General features: G+C 46.8%; 1 protein-coding gene and 1 pseudogene across 3 annotated transcripts; both read left to right on the forward strand.

Moving 5' to 3' along the window:
* Positions 1-5,969: 5,969 nt before the first annotated feature.
* On the forward strand, positions 5,970-14,255 carry MAGED2 (MAGE family member D2). Of its 3 annotated transcripts, none has more exons than XM_074358915.1 (13): positions 5,970-6,089; positions 7,589-7,662; positions 8,057-8,242; positions 9,151-9,459; positions 9,580-9,643; positions 9,905-9,984; positions 10,524-10,618; positions 11,321-11,400; positions 11,492-11,534; positions 11,871-11,933; positions 13,018-13,132; positions 13,528-13,934; positions 14,121-14,255. In XM_074358915.1, the coding sequence occupies exons 2-12, from the start codon at positions 7,618-7,620 to the stop codon at positions 13,924-13,926; spliced, it is 1,479 nt and encodes a 492-aa protein (XP_074215016.1). In that variant the 5' UTR covers positions 5,970-6,089; positions 7,589-7,617; the 3' UTR covers positions 13,927-13,934; positions 14,121-14,255. The 3 variants fall into 3 exon arrangements, with proteins under 3 accessions (XP_074215016.1, XP_010969200.2, XP_010969207.2); XM_010970898.3 differs by having other exon boundaries at positions 5,971-6,089; positions 8,057-8,548; XM_010970905.3 differs by lacking the exon at positions 5,970-6,089 and adding an exon at positions 6,619-6,714 and having other exon boundaries at positions 8,057-8,548.
* Positions 12,728-12,847, forward strand: LOC123613247 (small nucleolar RNA SNORA11; annotated as a pseudogene).
* Positions 14,256-15,569: the final 1,314 nt, after the last annotated feature.

Raw genomic sequence — 15,569 nt, forward strand, 5'->3', positions numbered from 1 at the left:
CTATTAGAAACTCTCTAGTGTGTCTGTGCATGTGACTGTTCAAGAAAATCATGGTTTAATTATAAAGTAAAATAAAATATAACATGGTTATAAGCAGCTGATGGAATATAAGAGAGACTTTTACTTTTGACCCTGGTAGTAGAAACATTCTCTTTTGAGAGGCCCAAGATTGTGATGTTGGACTTATAGAGAAGGAACTGTATTCTTGGCTCACTACTTTGCTGGGTTTTGAAAAATATTTACATAGTTATGATCATGTAAATGCTGTTTATTCATTTTCAGGTTTTAAAGTAAACCTGGGGACCAAGCAGGAAAGACCTGGTTGTGGCTGCAGAACAGAATGTAAATGTTAATAACCTTGATAATGTAAAGGAAAGATGAAATTGGTAATGTGAGCTATTGAATGGGCAGAGGGAGGATAAATGGCCCCAATATCCTTGTCCTAAAAAGTGGGTAGTTGAAATGATCTGTCAAAAATGAATGGAATCAGGAACAGAAGTTTGAGCATTTTTTTCCAAGTTACTAAGTTAACTAAGAACATAAAAGGACTATCAATGTTAAACATTGCAGGGGAGTGGAGGGAAATGTGAGGCAGTGTATGGGAAAAAAAAACCCTCGTTGTCATACTGGGGAGTCAACAGGATAGTGTCTAAATTTTATAAACCAAGAACAAAGTATATACATGTTATCTAGAGTTGTAAAGGGAACCACCAGCAGAACTGAGAGCCAGAATTGTTAAAAGGTTGCTTCAAGGGGGTGGGATGGAGATGGGCAGGGTCAAGACAGGGGACTATTGATTTTTATCATGTGTTCTTGCTCTTCCTTACTGTTTGATTTGTTGTCATGCACATGCATTACTTTAATAAAAAGAAAAGCCTAAAAACTTCATGTTCATCTTACAACACCAAAATAATTATATGACACTTTGTGACAATATCAAAATGGGTGTATGGGTGTCCAGTTTGACTTGCCTCCACACAAGAAAATCCTACTGTAATGTGCCTCACAGATGTTTATGAAGAGAGTTGGAAAGGATATTCTGGGACTTAATACACTGAAGGTAGTTGAGCATAGTGGTGAAGGTTCTGGTATTTGGCATCTCTGCCATCTGCTATTTGCTTTGTCATGGACAAGTTATCTCCCTCACTCCCAACCTGTCTTCTGTAAAATGAAGCTAGTGCTCAGTCGGTAAAAATGTCAGCGCCTCAAGAGCAAGGACCACCTCCGAAGAGGTACCTAATGTATAGTTGGTGCTCAATGTCTGTATGCGAGGCCTGAACCCACCTCAGTGGCATATGCTGAGGAAGGACTCAAGGTGCAAAGAGCAGGGAAGGAGTGTTAGTCCCAAAGTGGGCAGCGGGTTCCCTCATCCAGGGGAAATTTGCCTTCGGTTTAACAGAGTGTAGTCATTTTGGTTGTGGAAAGAATAGCCGTCAGGGCTTAGAGTGATAAAAAATGAATTAAATTGTCCTGTACCTAAAAGGAGGACAACAATGAGAGTTTGCCAGCAGTTCAAGGGAGAGGGCACAGGAGCCTGAACATGGAAAGGAGGGGAGCTGCCCCTTCTGGATGTTGGGAACAGAAAGAGCCCAACAGCAATAGGGAGTGGGGCCCAGGGGAAGGTGCCCCGTCGTGGGAATAGTTTAGGAAATGTAAGGAACAGGAAAGTGTGATGTCCAATATTAAGCTGACTGCTATGCTGTGCTGTACAACTTAGATGACTAACGAAGTGATGGGTAGCCTTGAAAGACCACTTGCTCCTGGCCTTCAGAATTTTCCAAAATTCTGAGGTACTGATTTTGTCTAGTTTGGGGGAAGGGAAATGTGTTAGGAGAGGACTGGCCATGAGGATATTCTGAGATTCCCATTTAGGTATCAGGGGTCTGAAATCTACGATGCTCTGGGATGCTCTAATATTAGGCAGTTTCATCCCCTGACATTCTGCACTAAGCAGTTTTTAGCCTGCTTTTCCTTATCTCCTGAACAGAGCTGCCTGATGATAACTGAGCTTTCATCTTTGTTCTTATTTGTTAGATAGGATCTATATGATTTCATGTATTTGCCTGCTGATCTATGGATGCTGGAAACTGGTCTGGGTCTCAGTAATGTAGGTTCGTCAGAGTTTATGGGTAGATGCTAAAGATCAAAAGATTTCAAGAGTTCACAAGGAAGACATGGAAACAACCTAAATGTCCACTGACAGATGACTGGATAAAGAAGTTGTGGTATATTTATACAATGGAATACTACTCAGCCACAAAAAAGAATAAAATAATGCCATTTGCATCAACATGGATGGACCTGGAGATTATCATTCTAACTGAAGTAAGCCAGAATGAAAAATACCAGTATGATATCATTTATATCTGGAATCTTAAAAAAAAGATAAATGAACTTATTTACAAAACAGAAACAGACTCACAGACATAGAAAACAAACTTATGGTTACCAGTGCAGAAAAGGGGTAGGAAGGGATAAATTGGGAGTTTGAGATTTGCAGATACTATTATATATAAAACAGATAATTAACAAGTTTCTTCTTTGTAGCACAAGGAACTATATTCAATATCTTGTAGTAACCTATAATAAAAAGAATATGAAAATGAATATATGTATGTATATGTATGACTGAAGTATTATGCTGTACACCAGGAATTGATACAACATTGTAACCTGACTATACTTCAGTTAAAAAAAAAAAGAATTCACAAGGAGAAGGTGGGAGGAAATCTCTCTAGTCAAATGGTAAAGATTATAAATGAGTTTGTCTTTTCTCTCCTGAAAGGGTTGTGGATTGAGATTTTACCTGAGTCCCTCGAGTCCAATATCTCCTAAGATTCTGACTCTTTATTATTTTAAAGTTACCCCAGGATCCCCAAGGCCACAACCAGGACTTAAAATACTGTGGAATTTTTAAGTGTTGGAAGTTGTGACAGAGGGGAGATGTAACAGAGGATGTTCTGTGGGGAAGAAATTGCATGAGAAAAGACTCCTAATGAGATAAGGCAGGGCACATCTGGTAATAGAGAAGTGTTTTGTTCGGTTGGAATATAGGCAGTACTCAGAAAAATAGCCAGAAAAAGTCTGGAAAACTAGTCAGAGCTAGATTTTGGGAGAGCTTTGGAATCAGGTTCAGATATTTCTTGAAAGAGTAGTCTATATTCATTGTCATAAAAACCTCACCTGCAATTCAAATCTCAAGTCACTGCAATCATAAAACTGCTGCATGGCACAGACTCCCAAACAACAGTGGCTTAAATAGGCCATACATGTATTTATCTCACCTAAAAGAAATCCAGAGTTAGGCAGTCCAAAGCCGGTACAGTGGCCTTATGAAATTTTTAGAGATCCAGATTCATTTTAGTTTACTGCTCCACTAACCTTAGGGGGTGACCCTTGTCCTCATGGCCTTTATTCCAGGAAGCTATGTGTCCAGGTAAAAAATCAGATGTTCTATTATTAGGGAAGAAGAGGAGAATATATATCAGGGTAAACAATTAACGATCTGTACACAAGTGTCTGTACTGAAACTATCCTTTCCAAGGTCACCAGAGACTAGACCACTGCCTGACTGTTACACTCCCTAGACATTTTTTTTCGGGGCTATTCTTGACCTCTTGGTAGCATTCAACACTACTGACGCCTCCCTCCTTTCGAAACATTCTCTTCCCTTGGTTTTGTGACATTACTTTCTCCCCCTTTTCTCTCTCTCTCCTTGGTCACTACTTATCTGTCTCTTTCTTGGGCTCCTTTTCCTCCACGTCTGCTGTCGTCACTGCTGGTCTCCAGGGCTCTTCCCTGGGCCCTGTATTTTCTAAGGTTTTACATTCTTCCCAGGTGCTCTTGCCCTTTCCCATGGATTAATAGAACCATTTATATACTGATAACTCATAGATCTGTAACCACAGCCCAGATATTTTTCCTGAGCTTCAGATATAGATTCAACTGCCTAGAGACATTTCCACTTGAATGTATCACAAGTACCTCAAAATCAATGCTCAGTTCCCTTGCGTTAGTAGTCCATATCTCAGTGAAAGGGGTTACTGTCCACATATTCGATATCTCAAATTAGATCCCCAAGAGTTCCTTTTGACACTTCCCTCCTCCTCACCCCTTTCCCTACATCCAATCATTCATAAAGTCTTGTTGCTTTTAATTTCTTTGCTATCTCCTGTATTCAATCACTTCTCACCACCTCTACTGTTACCACTCTAGGCCTAACCACAACCATTGTTTATCTGGATGACTATTCTCTCTCTCTTTCCAGGAAGACATTTAATCCATACTCCTTATGGGTTAGGCAGCAAGGTGGTGTCCTTTCTAAAACACAAATCTATGTTGTATCTAAGCCTAGAAACCTTCAATAACCCCTCAGTGCTCTCAGGATCAAGACCAAAGTCTTTATCTTGGCATTCAAGGCTTGCCATGATTTAAAAGGGATAAGTATTTGGAGTACTAGAACTGGAACAAAGGAGGGGCTGTGTTTGTGCAAAATAAAACCCTGTGGATGCGGGAGAGAACTTAGGAGGCAAGTAAGTGGTGACCTGAAGTCACAAACTTGGAGGAAGCAACAATTCAGAGAAAGAGAAAAAAGTCAGAACAGAAGCCAACTTTGATATCTGGAAAGTGTGTGTGTGTGTGTGCGCGCGCGTGTGTGTGTGGTGTGTGTGTGTGTGTGTATGTCAAATTGTCCATAGAACCCAGGGCTATTCATGGTATTTTATTTGCTTAGTAAAGAAAAAGGTGACTTCATAAAGCAGAAGACTTATGACCATTCGAATTATTTTTGGATGTAGGAAGGGTATTGAATATTATTTCTATAACTCATCACTGTGTTGAATTTCATTATGATTTCTAATAATTGATTGATACTCTCAGGTTGTCCAGGTCTGCATTCATATACTCTTTAATTAATGGTAATATTGTCCACTTTCCATTTTTATACATCTGATTTTGTTCTCTTGAATGGATTGAATTACTTATGTGAATTTATTACACGGTAAAGGTGCCATTTCAAATCAGTGGAGGAAAAGATGGATTAATTTGCACAAGTGTAGGGATTAGAGGCTATGATTTTGGAAAATAATTAGTCTCTATACAAAACAAAATTTGGAATGATCAAACATTTAAATATAAATAATAAAGCCATAAAAGTGCTTGGGAAAAAACAGGGATTATTATAATACAGGCGTGTGGAAAGTATCTCTAAGCATGAAACAGAATCCAGTAGTGACAAAGGAAAAACCTGATACATTTCACTACATCATAATTAAATCTTTTTTATAGCAAAGATTGTTATAAATAACATGAAAAATATTTGTAGTATATGCAGCACATAAGGGTGCAAGAGACATTGCTGGTGGGAATTTTATTCTATGTACTTTTTTAGAGTTAGCTGACAAGTTTTGTCTAAAAATGGAGTAATAGTAAAAAAAATGAAACAATCTAAATGTTCATGTATCCTGAACTGGTGAAATCAATTATGGGACATTTACACAAGAAAAGACTATGGAGCTGTTAAGAGAAATGTGCACTATGGAAAGCTGTTTAGAATATATAACTGGAAAAAAAAAACAGGCCACAGAACAGTAGGTATAGTGCACCACTTGGGAGAAAACTCAAATAATTAGTATATGAATAGAAATAAATCTGGAGGAATGTATATCAAAACGTTAACAGTGGTTATTTCTGGGGCATGAGATAAGGGTGGCCTTTCATTGGTATGTTACATATTTCTGCATTATTTGAATTTTCACAACAACATATTACCTTTGTAATAAGCACAAATAAAGATATAAAAATAAATATATTCAATGAATGAATCGCTTTGAGGGGGTGGTTTTGGTCTGGAATGGCTTCAGACCGAGCCTGGTACAGTGGCATAAACACGGGCTTTGGCGTCAGACAGCCCTGAGCGGGGCCCCATCGCCCCACCCCCGAGGAAGGAGAAGGGGGGTGGCAGGGGGCTGCGGAAAGGGGCTGGGCTGGGCTGGGCTGGGCTGGGCTGGCTGCAGCTCTAGTCCAGAAGGCTGAGACTTCGAGAGAGACTGAGAGAAGGCAGACGAATTCCGGACTCGCTCGAGGACAAGGTGAGGGGCGTTGAGATTGGGGTTTCCAGACAGTGGTTCCAATCCCCTCGAACCTAAAGCCGCCAGGCAGGTGGGCAATTTTTACTGCACCACTGCAGCTGGGGGAGAGGTTACCCGGAGGAGGGTGTAGGCAAAGAGATCGACCGAGAGAGTAGTAGGCTGTATGGACTGGGGAGCAGAGACTAGTGGAGGAAGAGGGACAGAAAAACCGGGAACCGGGCGTGCGTAGTGGTGGACGGGGAGTGTGAGGGGGAAGGTGAATACTGAGGGGAAGTGCAAATGCAGAGAAGAAAATAGGGGATGCTGAGAAGGGTTAAGGAATACTGGGGGAGGGAGTGCATAGGTAACATGAAGGAGGATGTAAGGAATGGGAATAGGGAATCCTGTGGGGTAAATAGGAAAGACGATGGAGAACTAGGGAGCAGGGAGCAAGGCAGAGGGAATACGGAGTAGGGGATAAGGAATGAGGAGCAGGGAGGGGGGAAGGGCAGACTGGCTGGGACGGAGGCCCCCTAGGGAGGCGGAAAGGGGCGGGACCACTTCCGGCCTGAGGGGGGAGGGCAGTCTCTGAGTTTCGGAGGGGCTCTGAGAGAGTGGACGTACTCGGGAGTTGTAGAAGTACGAGGTGAGCAGCGGGGCCCAGCTCTGGATCCGAGCCCTGTAGGGGTCGGCCCCACCCTCTGGGATCTGGAGAAATCCCGCTGTAAGGACTGGATCGTACCGGATCCATCCGGCTGGGAAGGGAGGGGACTGGACCTGGTTTAGCTGGGCCCAAGATGGAATCACTAGCTCAATACTGATTTGAGGAGGGGGTGTATTAGGGAAGGGGTGGAACCGAGATGCGCTTTGCCCCTGTTTGGAGGGGGCGTATTATGAAAAAGGGCGGGACCAGGCAGTACTGAGGACTTGGGGTGGGTGTGCGTAGGGGAGGGGCCGGGACCACCAGACGCTGCGACAATTTGAGAGGGAGGCTTGTTGGGGAGTGGGCGGGACCGAATGGTACTACGGACTTCGAGAGGGGCGTGTTGGAAAAAGGTGCTGGACTGAGTCCGTGACCATCACGCATGCGCAATGTGGATCGCTAGAAAGGGGCGTGTAAAGAAGGGCCAGTTCGGAGACAAGCCAGCTGCCAAATGCGCATGTGCACGGTGGACATCAAAGAAAGGGCTTGTGCTGGGAAAGCAGGCGGGGCTGAGATGGGCCCTGCAGCGGTTGCGCATGCGCACTGTCGACTTGCGGCTGATAGGGGGGTGCACTGGGAAAAGGGGCGGGGTCCTCAGAGCTGCCGCGCTGGCACATCTTCCTGGAAAAGGGGAGGGTGCGGCTGCAGAGAATTGAGACCTAGACGCTCTGGATTGCTGAATTGAGAACGGAGTCCTTGGGGGTGGGGGGAGGGGTTTGGGATTGGGACCTTAGGGAAGGTGAGGATCAGCCTCCCAGCAGAGCAGGAGAGAGGACGTTCCGTGGACTCCTCCTGACCCAGGCATTCTCTCCTTCAGGCTCAGGTCTTGCCAGGCCAACTTGAGACATGTCTGACACAAGCCAGAGTGGTACGGGTCCAACCCGCGTCCAGGTAAGTCCTCTTTCTGCGCTCTCATAGCTGCTTTTCCTCTCCAGCCCCTGCTGCTGCCCCAAATCCCTTGGCGCCTCCCCTCCTGTCCCTGACCTTCTCCACCCACTTCCCTGCTTGGGTGCCGCCCCCCTCCCCCAAGTAGAGGGAGGGAGGAGGGAAGGAAGGAGGGAGGAAGGAAGGCGGGAGAAGGAGAGAGGAAGGAAGGCGGGAGGGAGGGTAGGCCCCCATCTCCTCTGCTCAAAGGAAGGGGAGGCCTTGTTGGACAGAGGTGGTCAGAGCACACTGCAAGTAGGAGTTAGTGTAGTTCTGATAAGTGAGGCCCTGAAATTTTGGAGCCTTTTGCCTAATTGAGGGTGGAGAGAAGGTCTGTGAGCTTCCCTGCTCCCTCTTGCAGACTGAAGCTTCAGAAAAGGACAGCAGCTTGAAGACCCAGACCCTATTGACAGTGACTCAGAACTTGGAAGTCTCAGAGACACCGAAGGCCTCAAAGGCACCAGTGGTCTCAAAGGCTGTGAAGGTCTCAAATGCTGCAGGGGTCTCAAAGGCCACAGAGGTCTCAAAGGCCACAGAGGCTCAGGAGGTAACTGCCACTCAGTCCTCACCTACCACTAAGCTGACTGATACCCAGGTTCTGGCAGCTGAAAAGAAGAGTCTGGCAGCTGACACCAAGATACAGAATGCTGACCCTCAGGCTGTGACAATGCCTGCTACTGAGACCAAAAAGGTCAGCTGTGTAGCTGATACAAAGGTCAATACAAAGGCCCTGGAGACTGAGGCTTCTGCCTCTCAGGCTCCGGGAGATGAACCTGAGCCTGAGGGTGCAGCTGCCCAGGCTCAGGAGAATCAGGATACTCGGCCCAAGGTCAAGGCCAAGAAAGCCCGAAAGGTAAGATCTTTGCCCCTCTACTCCTCTCCTCTCTTAGTTGGTTCATGGCTCTGCAAACCTTTAGAAACTTCCCTGAGCTAATCAAGGCTGTGGGAGACACTCAGCAAAATGTAATATAATTCCTGTCATTAGAAAGCTCACAGACTGGTGGAGACAGGAGACAGGAATATGCATAACAGCAATTTGAACGAAATGTCGTTTATATTTATATAGTAGCTACCATGTGTAAGGTCTTGAGCTAAGCACATTCACACAGGTCATCTCATTAAATCCTGAAAGTAATCCAGTTTCGTAGAGAAGGAAGCTGAGTCCCAGAGAGGTGGAGTGACTTGTCCAGGGTGGTATAAGCAGAGCCAGTGGTGGACACAGGAAGAGGAGAAGCCTCAGGCCCCACCCTTGGGTTGCTCCTGGCCTGGTGGGAAGATGAACTCCTGCTTGGAAACCAGTGAAAGACAAACCCACGACTCAACATGGCCACTGTCTAGTGAGTTAGGCTGTTACTGCAGGGGTGGGATTAGAGGGGACATCTGGAAGAGAGAAGATGAGGAAAAAGGACCATCTGTTTCATCTGGCAATGTTGTACTGCTTCTCTGTTGATGCAGGTGAAGCATCTGAATGGGGAAGAGGATGGCAGCAGTGATCAGAGTCAGGCTTCTGGAACCACAGGTGGCCGAAGGATCTCAAAGGCCCTAATGGCCTCAATGGCCCGCAGGGCTTCCAGGGGCCCCATAGCCTTTTGGGCCCGCAGGGCATCAAGGACTCGGTTGGCTGCCTGGGCCCGGAGAGCTTTGCTCTCTCTAAGGTCACCTAAGGCCCGGAGGGGCAAGGCTCGCCGCAGAGCCGCCAAGCTCCAGTCATCCCAAGAGCCCGAAGCACCACCACCTCGGGATGTGGCCCTTTTGCAAGGGAGGGTAAGAACTCTGTCCTCTCCACTCTGCATTATTCACAGCTTTGGCTGTCCTCTTCTCTGCCATCCTCTCAAGTCTTCTGCAAACATATTTTGAGCTTTCCATCTTTTTCTCTTCTCCTAGGCAAATGACTTGGTGAAATACCTGTTGGTGAAAGATCAGACGAAGATTCCCATCAAACGCTCAGGTAGAGTCCTCCTAACCCTTCCTTCCCCCAGCTCTGCCCTCCATTGCCCTCTCCCCTCCATGTGCTGAGAGCCTGTCTTACTCTTATGCTCTCACTTATGTCCTCCCAAGGTTCTAATTTGGCAATACTAGCATCTCTATTCATTAGCTCAGAACCTGTTTGTGCCACCCACAGCCGGGTTGGTAAAGGGTCTATAGTTTGGGTATGGGGGCCACCTGGCTTCATTTTAGCCCAGGTGCTCGCAACACTCTCCCCTTGCAGACATGCTGAAGGACATCATCAAAGAATACACTGATGTGTACCCTGAAATCATTGAACGAGCAGGCTATTCCTTGGAGAAGGTGAAGGGGCAGACCTGGGGGATGGGTGCAGTGGGGAAGCCTTGAATCAAACAGAGGTGTCCATGTCCCTTCTAGGGGGGACCACAGAGACTAACTAACCCAGCCCTGTCACTGCACAGATGGGCAGACAGTGGCCTAGGGAGGGGCATAGGCTAGCTCGAGGTCACACAGCAAGTCAGTGGTAAAGCACAGCGAGGACCCAAGCCACCCAGGTTAGTCCTGGCTGCTGTCCACTGATTGACACGTCCTGTAATGTATTTCAAGTGGTCACCTCTCCCTTCCATTGCCCAGTCTCTGTCTCCCTAGATTCCCACTAATCACAAAGATGAGGTTGATAACAATAGTACATTTGTTGCCTGTTAGCTGTGTGCCGGCCACTCAACTAAGTGCTTAATGTGCATTATCTCACTGATTTCACACACACACACACACACACCCACACACACACACACGCACGCACACACCTAGGTACATGGGGAGCTGTGGGATGCCCAGGAGCTGAATTTTGTGATCTCACAAGCTGTTCTCCCCATCCACAGGTATTTGGGATCCAGTTAAAGGAAATTGATAAAAATGACCACTTATACATTCTTCTCAGCACCTTAGAGCCCACTGATGCAGGCATACTGGGAACGTAAGCTGGGATAGGGCTAGGGTGGGAGGGAGGCTTCTGCTTTTGTCCATCTCTGTCCTCTTCTCTCCTCACATCCCCCTGGGGAGTCAGGAAAGACAGAGCCTAAAAAATCCCCTGTTCCAGCTCCTGAACGTAGTTGGAGCCCTACTCAGACTAGTGGTGCCTGATTATGATTGACTGAAGGGTGTAGAAGCCTGGGGCAGGGCATTCCTACTGTCAGATTTTCTGTCTCTCCAGAAGCTTCCCAGGAAAGCAGACCTGTCATTGCTTGTCTCTTCCTGTTGGCCTTGGTAGAATGGTTCTCAGGGGAGGGCTTCCTGGTATGGGTGGATCATGGCGCTTGAAGGACAGGAGCATCATTGGGGCTGTGCCTCGAGTTCTCTCAGGGCTGAGGAGTCTGGGAGAGAAAGAAGGGACTCACATTGACTGGGTGCCCAGGTCCTACCAAGTTGACAGGCATCCTTCTATCTTCTCAGCATCCCGGGGAGAGGAGGATGTGATCGTCCCATTTTATGCATAGGAGACTAGGCTCAAGAGTCTAAGTGCCTCACTCAGGGTTACATAGAGCTTGAAGCATAGACTGGGAGGAATTCTCCCATATCTGAAGAATCTGGGGGAGGCTAGCCCAGTGAGCTGGCCAGTGTGATTTTTTGCAGATGGCTGTTGGACGTAAACCTTCTCTCTGTCCCATTATTCTCCTAGGACCAAGGACTCACCAAAACTGGGTCTTCTCATGGTGCTTCTTAGCATCATCTTCATGAATGGAAATCGGTCCAGTGAGGGTGAGTGGCTGGGCTGGCAGCTGAATTGGGGGTTGTGGTTGGAATTCCACATGTTCATTTTCTGTCCCTGTTCTCTTGCCTCCCCTTGCAGCTGTCATCTGGGAGGTGCTGCGCAAGCTGGGGCTGCGCCCCGGGTATGATTGGGCTCTCTCAGCACTTGCTGTCCGTGTTGTCCTTTGGCAAGAGAGGATGGTCCCAGGATTGCATCAGCCTGGTGGTCTGGTGGAGTGGGTGGGGGTGCTGGATGGGGCAGAAGGTCCAGGGTTCTGACCTGGGTGGTTGAGGAAAGGGTCCTCTCTGTCTCACTGTCTCTTGGGGTTCTGTGGAGCTTCCGTCATATGCTGGAAACCTCTTTTCTATGTTGTTGGAAATGCCTTGGCCCACATCTGGGATGTGCCACAGCCCTAACTGTATTTATGTATATATGTATGTGTGTACGTATGTATTTATTTATCTTTTTCTGCTGTCAGGATACATCACTCACTTTTTGGGGATGTGAAGAAGCTCATTACTGATGAGTTTGTCAAGCAGAAGTAAGTGTCTGTCTGGTGTTGATGTGTGCCATGCATTTTGCCTGTTTCAGAACTGAGTAATAAAGCTATGGTGCATATGTGTGTGCTTGTGCATGTGTATATGTGTGCATATAGAGGTGCTTGCTTATTCCTGAGGTTGTGACAGAGAATAGGTGCACACATTTCCTGACCTATTTGTACTCTCACGTATGTCTTCAGAGAAATTTCAAGGCAGGGATTGTCATCACTAGCATTTGTACATGTGAGGAAGCTGAGGCTCAGAGAGGTGAAATAATTTGCTCAGGATTACATAGGTAGCAAATGGAAGAGTTGTGTTTAGATTTAAATCCTGGCCCCAGTACCTTGGTTATTTTTACTATGCTTGCTCAGGCTTCATAGAAAGTAATTTCCATAAAGAAATGCCATAAATTGGATTGGTAGCTTTAGGCAGTCAGGTACTGTACTGGGGTCTTGACTTGTACATCTCATTTCATTTTCATAAATACCCTGCAGAATAGCTGCTGTTATCCCATCCCTGTTATTACTTAGGAAGCCTAGGACTCGGAGAGTGGAAGTCTGAGCATGACCCTGGCTGGTAAAGGGTCCATTCGGACCTGGAGCCCAGCCCTCCTGACTTTGTTGACCAGGACCCACCCTGTCCTTGATCCCTGGAGAATATGTGTGCACTCGCACACAAATGGTAGGGAGGATGCATGGAGTACACTGCTGTAGGTTGACAGTTTCTTTCCCTCACAGTCATTTTCTGTGGGTGACTGTCTCAGGGCTCAGCCAGGCCATGGATGAACCCTTTTGATGGGCTGTGCTCAGAGCAGGGGGCATGAAGAAATGGTTTACAACAAACCCAACAAGAATCTGGGTCATTGTGACCAGGAGCACGAACTCATGGCCTTCCTGTGAACAAACCCCATACACATGTCCCCCTGCACCTCCATCTGATTGCTGAGCAGGACCAGTGAGACAGGGCTCAATATTGGAAGACAAGCTGCAGTATTCAGCAGGGGAGTTTGCCATCTGAAGCCTGTCCAGTCCATGCATGAGTGGACTCTGAGTGGTCTTATAAAGTCTTTGAACCTCTCTTTTCAAGGTACCTGGACTATGCCAGAGTCCCTAATAGCAATCCCCCTGAGTATGAGTTCTTCTGGGGCCTGCGCTCCTACTATGAGACCAGCAAGATGAAAGTCCTCAAGTTTGCCTGCAAGGTAATTAGAGAGCTGCCCAAGCTTGGCCTGTCAAGAACATGGGGTGCCACTGGGTGGGATAGGCCGTGTGCAGAGCAGCCTGCAGCTCATACACGAACATTCAGAAGCCCGTATGAATGTGCCAATACATTATCTGAATTGTTTAATCTTTACAACTAATATGTCATTACCTTACTGCAGATGAGAAAACTCAGGCTCAGAGAGGTTGTTAGGTGACATGTCCAACGTCACAGAGAGAGTAAGTGTCAGAGCAGGGATGGAATATTAGATGCATAATTACTAGTAGTATTTATTGTATTATTACTACTGTATACAGCATGTAGCATGGTGCCTAGCATACAGTAGGTGCTCAGTACTCAGACTGCCCCTTCAGATGGTTGTTATTCTCGTTTCAGGTACAAAAGAAGGATCCCAAGGAATGGGCAGCTCAGTACCGAGAGGCAATGGAAGCAGATATGAAGGCTGCGGCTGAGGCTGCAGCTGAAGCCAAGGCAAGGGCTGAGATTAGAGCTCGAATGGGCATTGGGCTCGGCTCTGAGAATGCTGCTGGGCCCTGCAACTGGGATGAAGCTGACATCGGACCCTGGGCCAAAGCCCGGATCCAGGCGGGAGCCGAAGCTAAAGCCAAAGCCCAGGAGAGTGGTGGTGCCAGCGCTGGTGCCAGTGCTGGCAGCAGCTTCAGCGCCAGCACCAGCCTGACTGCCACCCTCACGTTCGGGCTCTTTTCGGGCCTTGGTGGAGCTGGTGCCAGCACCAGTGGCGGCTCTGGTGCCTGTGGTTTCTCCTACAAGTGAGATTTCAGGTATCTACTTAGACTTGGGGTCAGTCGGGACTCATGGGGATTGGATGAGGAGCTGGGTGGTTATAAGAAGGCCAGGGTTAGAGGACCACATGGAGAGTATGGGAAAACACTGCTTTTGGCATTTTATTCCTTCCCTTTTAGTGGATAGCAATTGACTTTTTGATTTTCTTTTATTTGTGTTTTCAGATATTCCTACTCCCAGCAGTCTTTCTCTTCGAGCCAGGGTGCATCCTCAGAAACCTACTCAACACAGCACTCTAGGCAGCCACTATCAATCAATTGAAGTTGACACTCTACATTAAATCTATTCGCCATTTCTGAGTTTATTGCTTTTTTTGGTGGGCTGCCACATTTTGGTATCACATTTAAAAATGAATTGGGAAAGTTTTCACCTCAATCTGTGCTTAGAGGTGACACTGTTGGATTCACTGGGGCAAGATCAGCATGCCTCTCTGGAATAGGTAGGGCCCCATCTCTAGCCTACAGAGTAGGCAGGATTGCAGTGGTGTGGGGAGTTGTAGGGAGCACAGGTACGGAGGACACACTTTGAAGAAGAGCCCTGAAGTTGGCAAGTCTGGAGCAGGAAAGCAGAGGAGACTGGACATCAAGTATAGGCTCTTCTTTTGAGAACCTTGGGTGAGACAAGAAGGAGAGAGGTAGGTATCTAAAGGGAGATAAAGGACAAGCAAGGGTTTTCTTTGGAAAGGAGAGAGTTAGGTATCTAAAGGGAGATAAAGGACAAGCAAGGGTTTTCTTTGGAAAGGAGAGAGGGGCTTGAGCATGCAGGAGCTGATAGAGAGGGAGATGTTGAAAACTGACTCATGCAGCCCAGTCCCTGAGGTGGTGGGAGGGTAAGGCCTATGAGAAGGATCTGTACAGAAAGAACTTGGAGAGGGGACTGTGGAAGGGTGTCAGGCAGTGGGGAGGCCTCTACAAGATTCAGTAATCTTGTAGGAATCAAGAGGAGTGTTAGTTTATTCCAAGGTTTTAGTTCTGTTGTTTGGTCGTGGAAGAAAGACACAAGACCAGGGGCAGTGAGTGTTTGCGTCTATATCTTCATTACTATGTCCACAGTGTCTGACACAGAGTAGGTGTACAGAATGGTGGATGAGATGGACCATGGGACCCAGGCAGGCTTGATGAGGAAGATGAGATTGTGTGACAGATTGGGAGACAGTGCAGGAGTTTGTGGACAGGAGCCTCAGTGAAGTCTATGAACAAGGCAGAATGTTAAGTGAATATACCAAGTGCCTCCTATATGTCTGGCAGTGTTCTAGGTGTCTGGGAACGCATGTTGAGAGAACTAGAAGGATGAACTGTGGACTAGTTAGATGGTCAGACAGTGGGATGATTATATTTAAGAAGATAGCAGAGAGAGCTCTGGGTGATAAGGTCCAAGGAATAAGTGGTTAAAGGGGGAGAAGATGCCACTTCCTGGAGATGAGTGTTCAATGGCTTGGAAAGACAGAGTATTGGTTAGGTCATCCATTTGGACAGTGAAATCACCCAGGATGGTGCCAGGTGTTGGGGTAGAGAGAAGCACTGTGAGTTGGGTGCCAAAGTCCCCTTGTGTAGTTGAAGGTGTAGCTCCACTGCCCATTAAGGCATGGGGCCCTCAGGCAATCAGAGATCTAC

The sequence above is a fragment of the Camelus bactrianus genome, chromosome X, assembly GCF_048773025.1.
Source record: "Camelus bactrianus isolate YW-2024 breed Bactrian camel chromosome X, ASM4877302v1, whole genome shotgun sequence".
Classification (NCBI taxonomy): Eukaryota; Metazoa; Chordata; class Mammalia; order Artiodactyla; family Camelidae; genus Camelus; species Camelus bactrianus.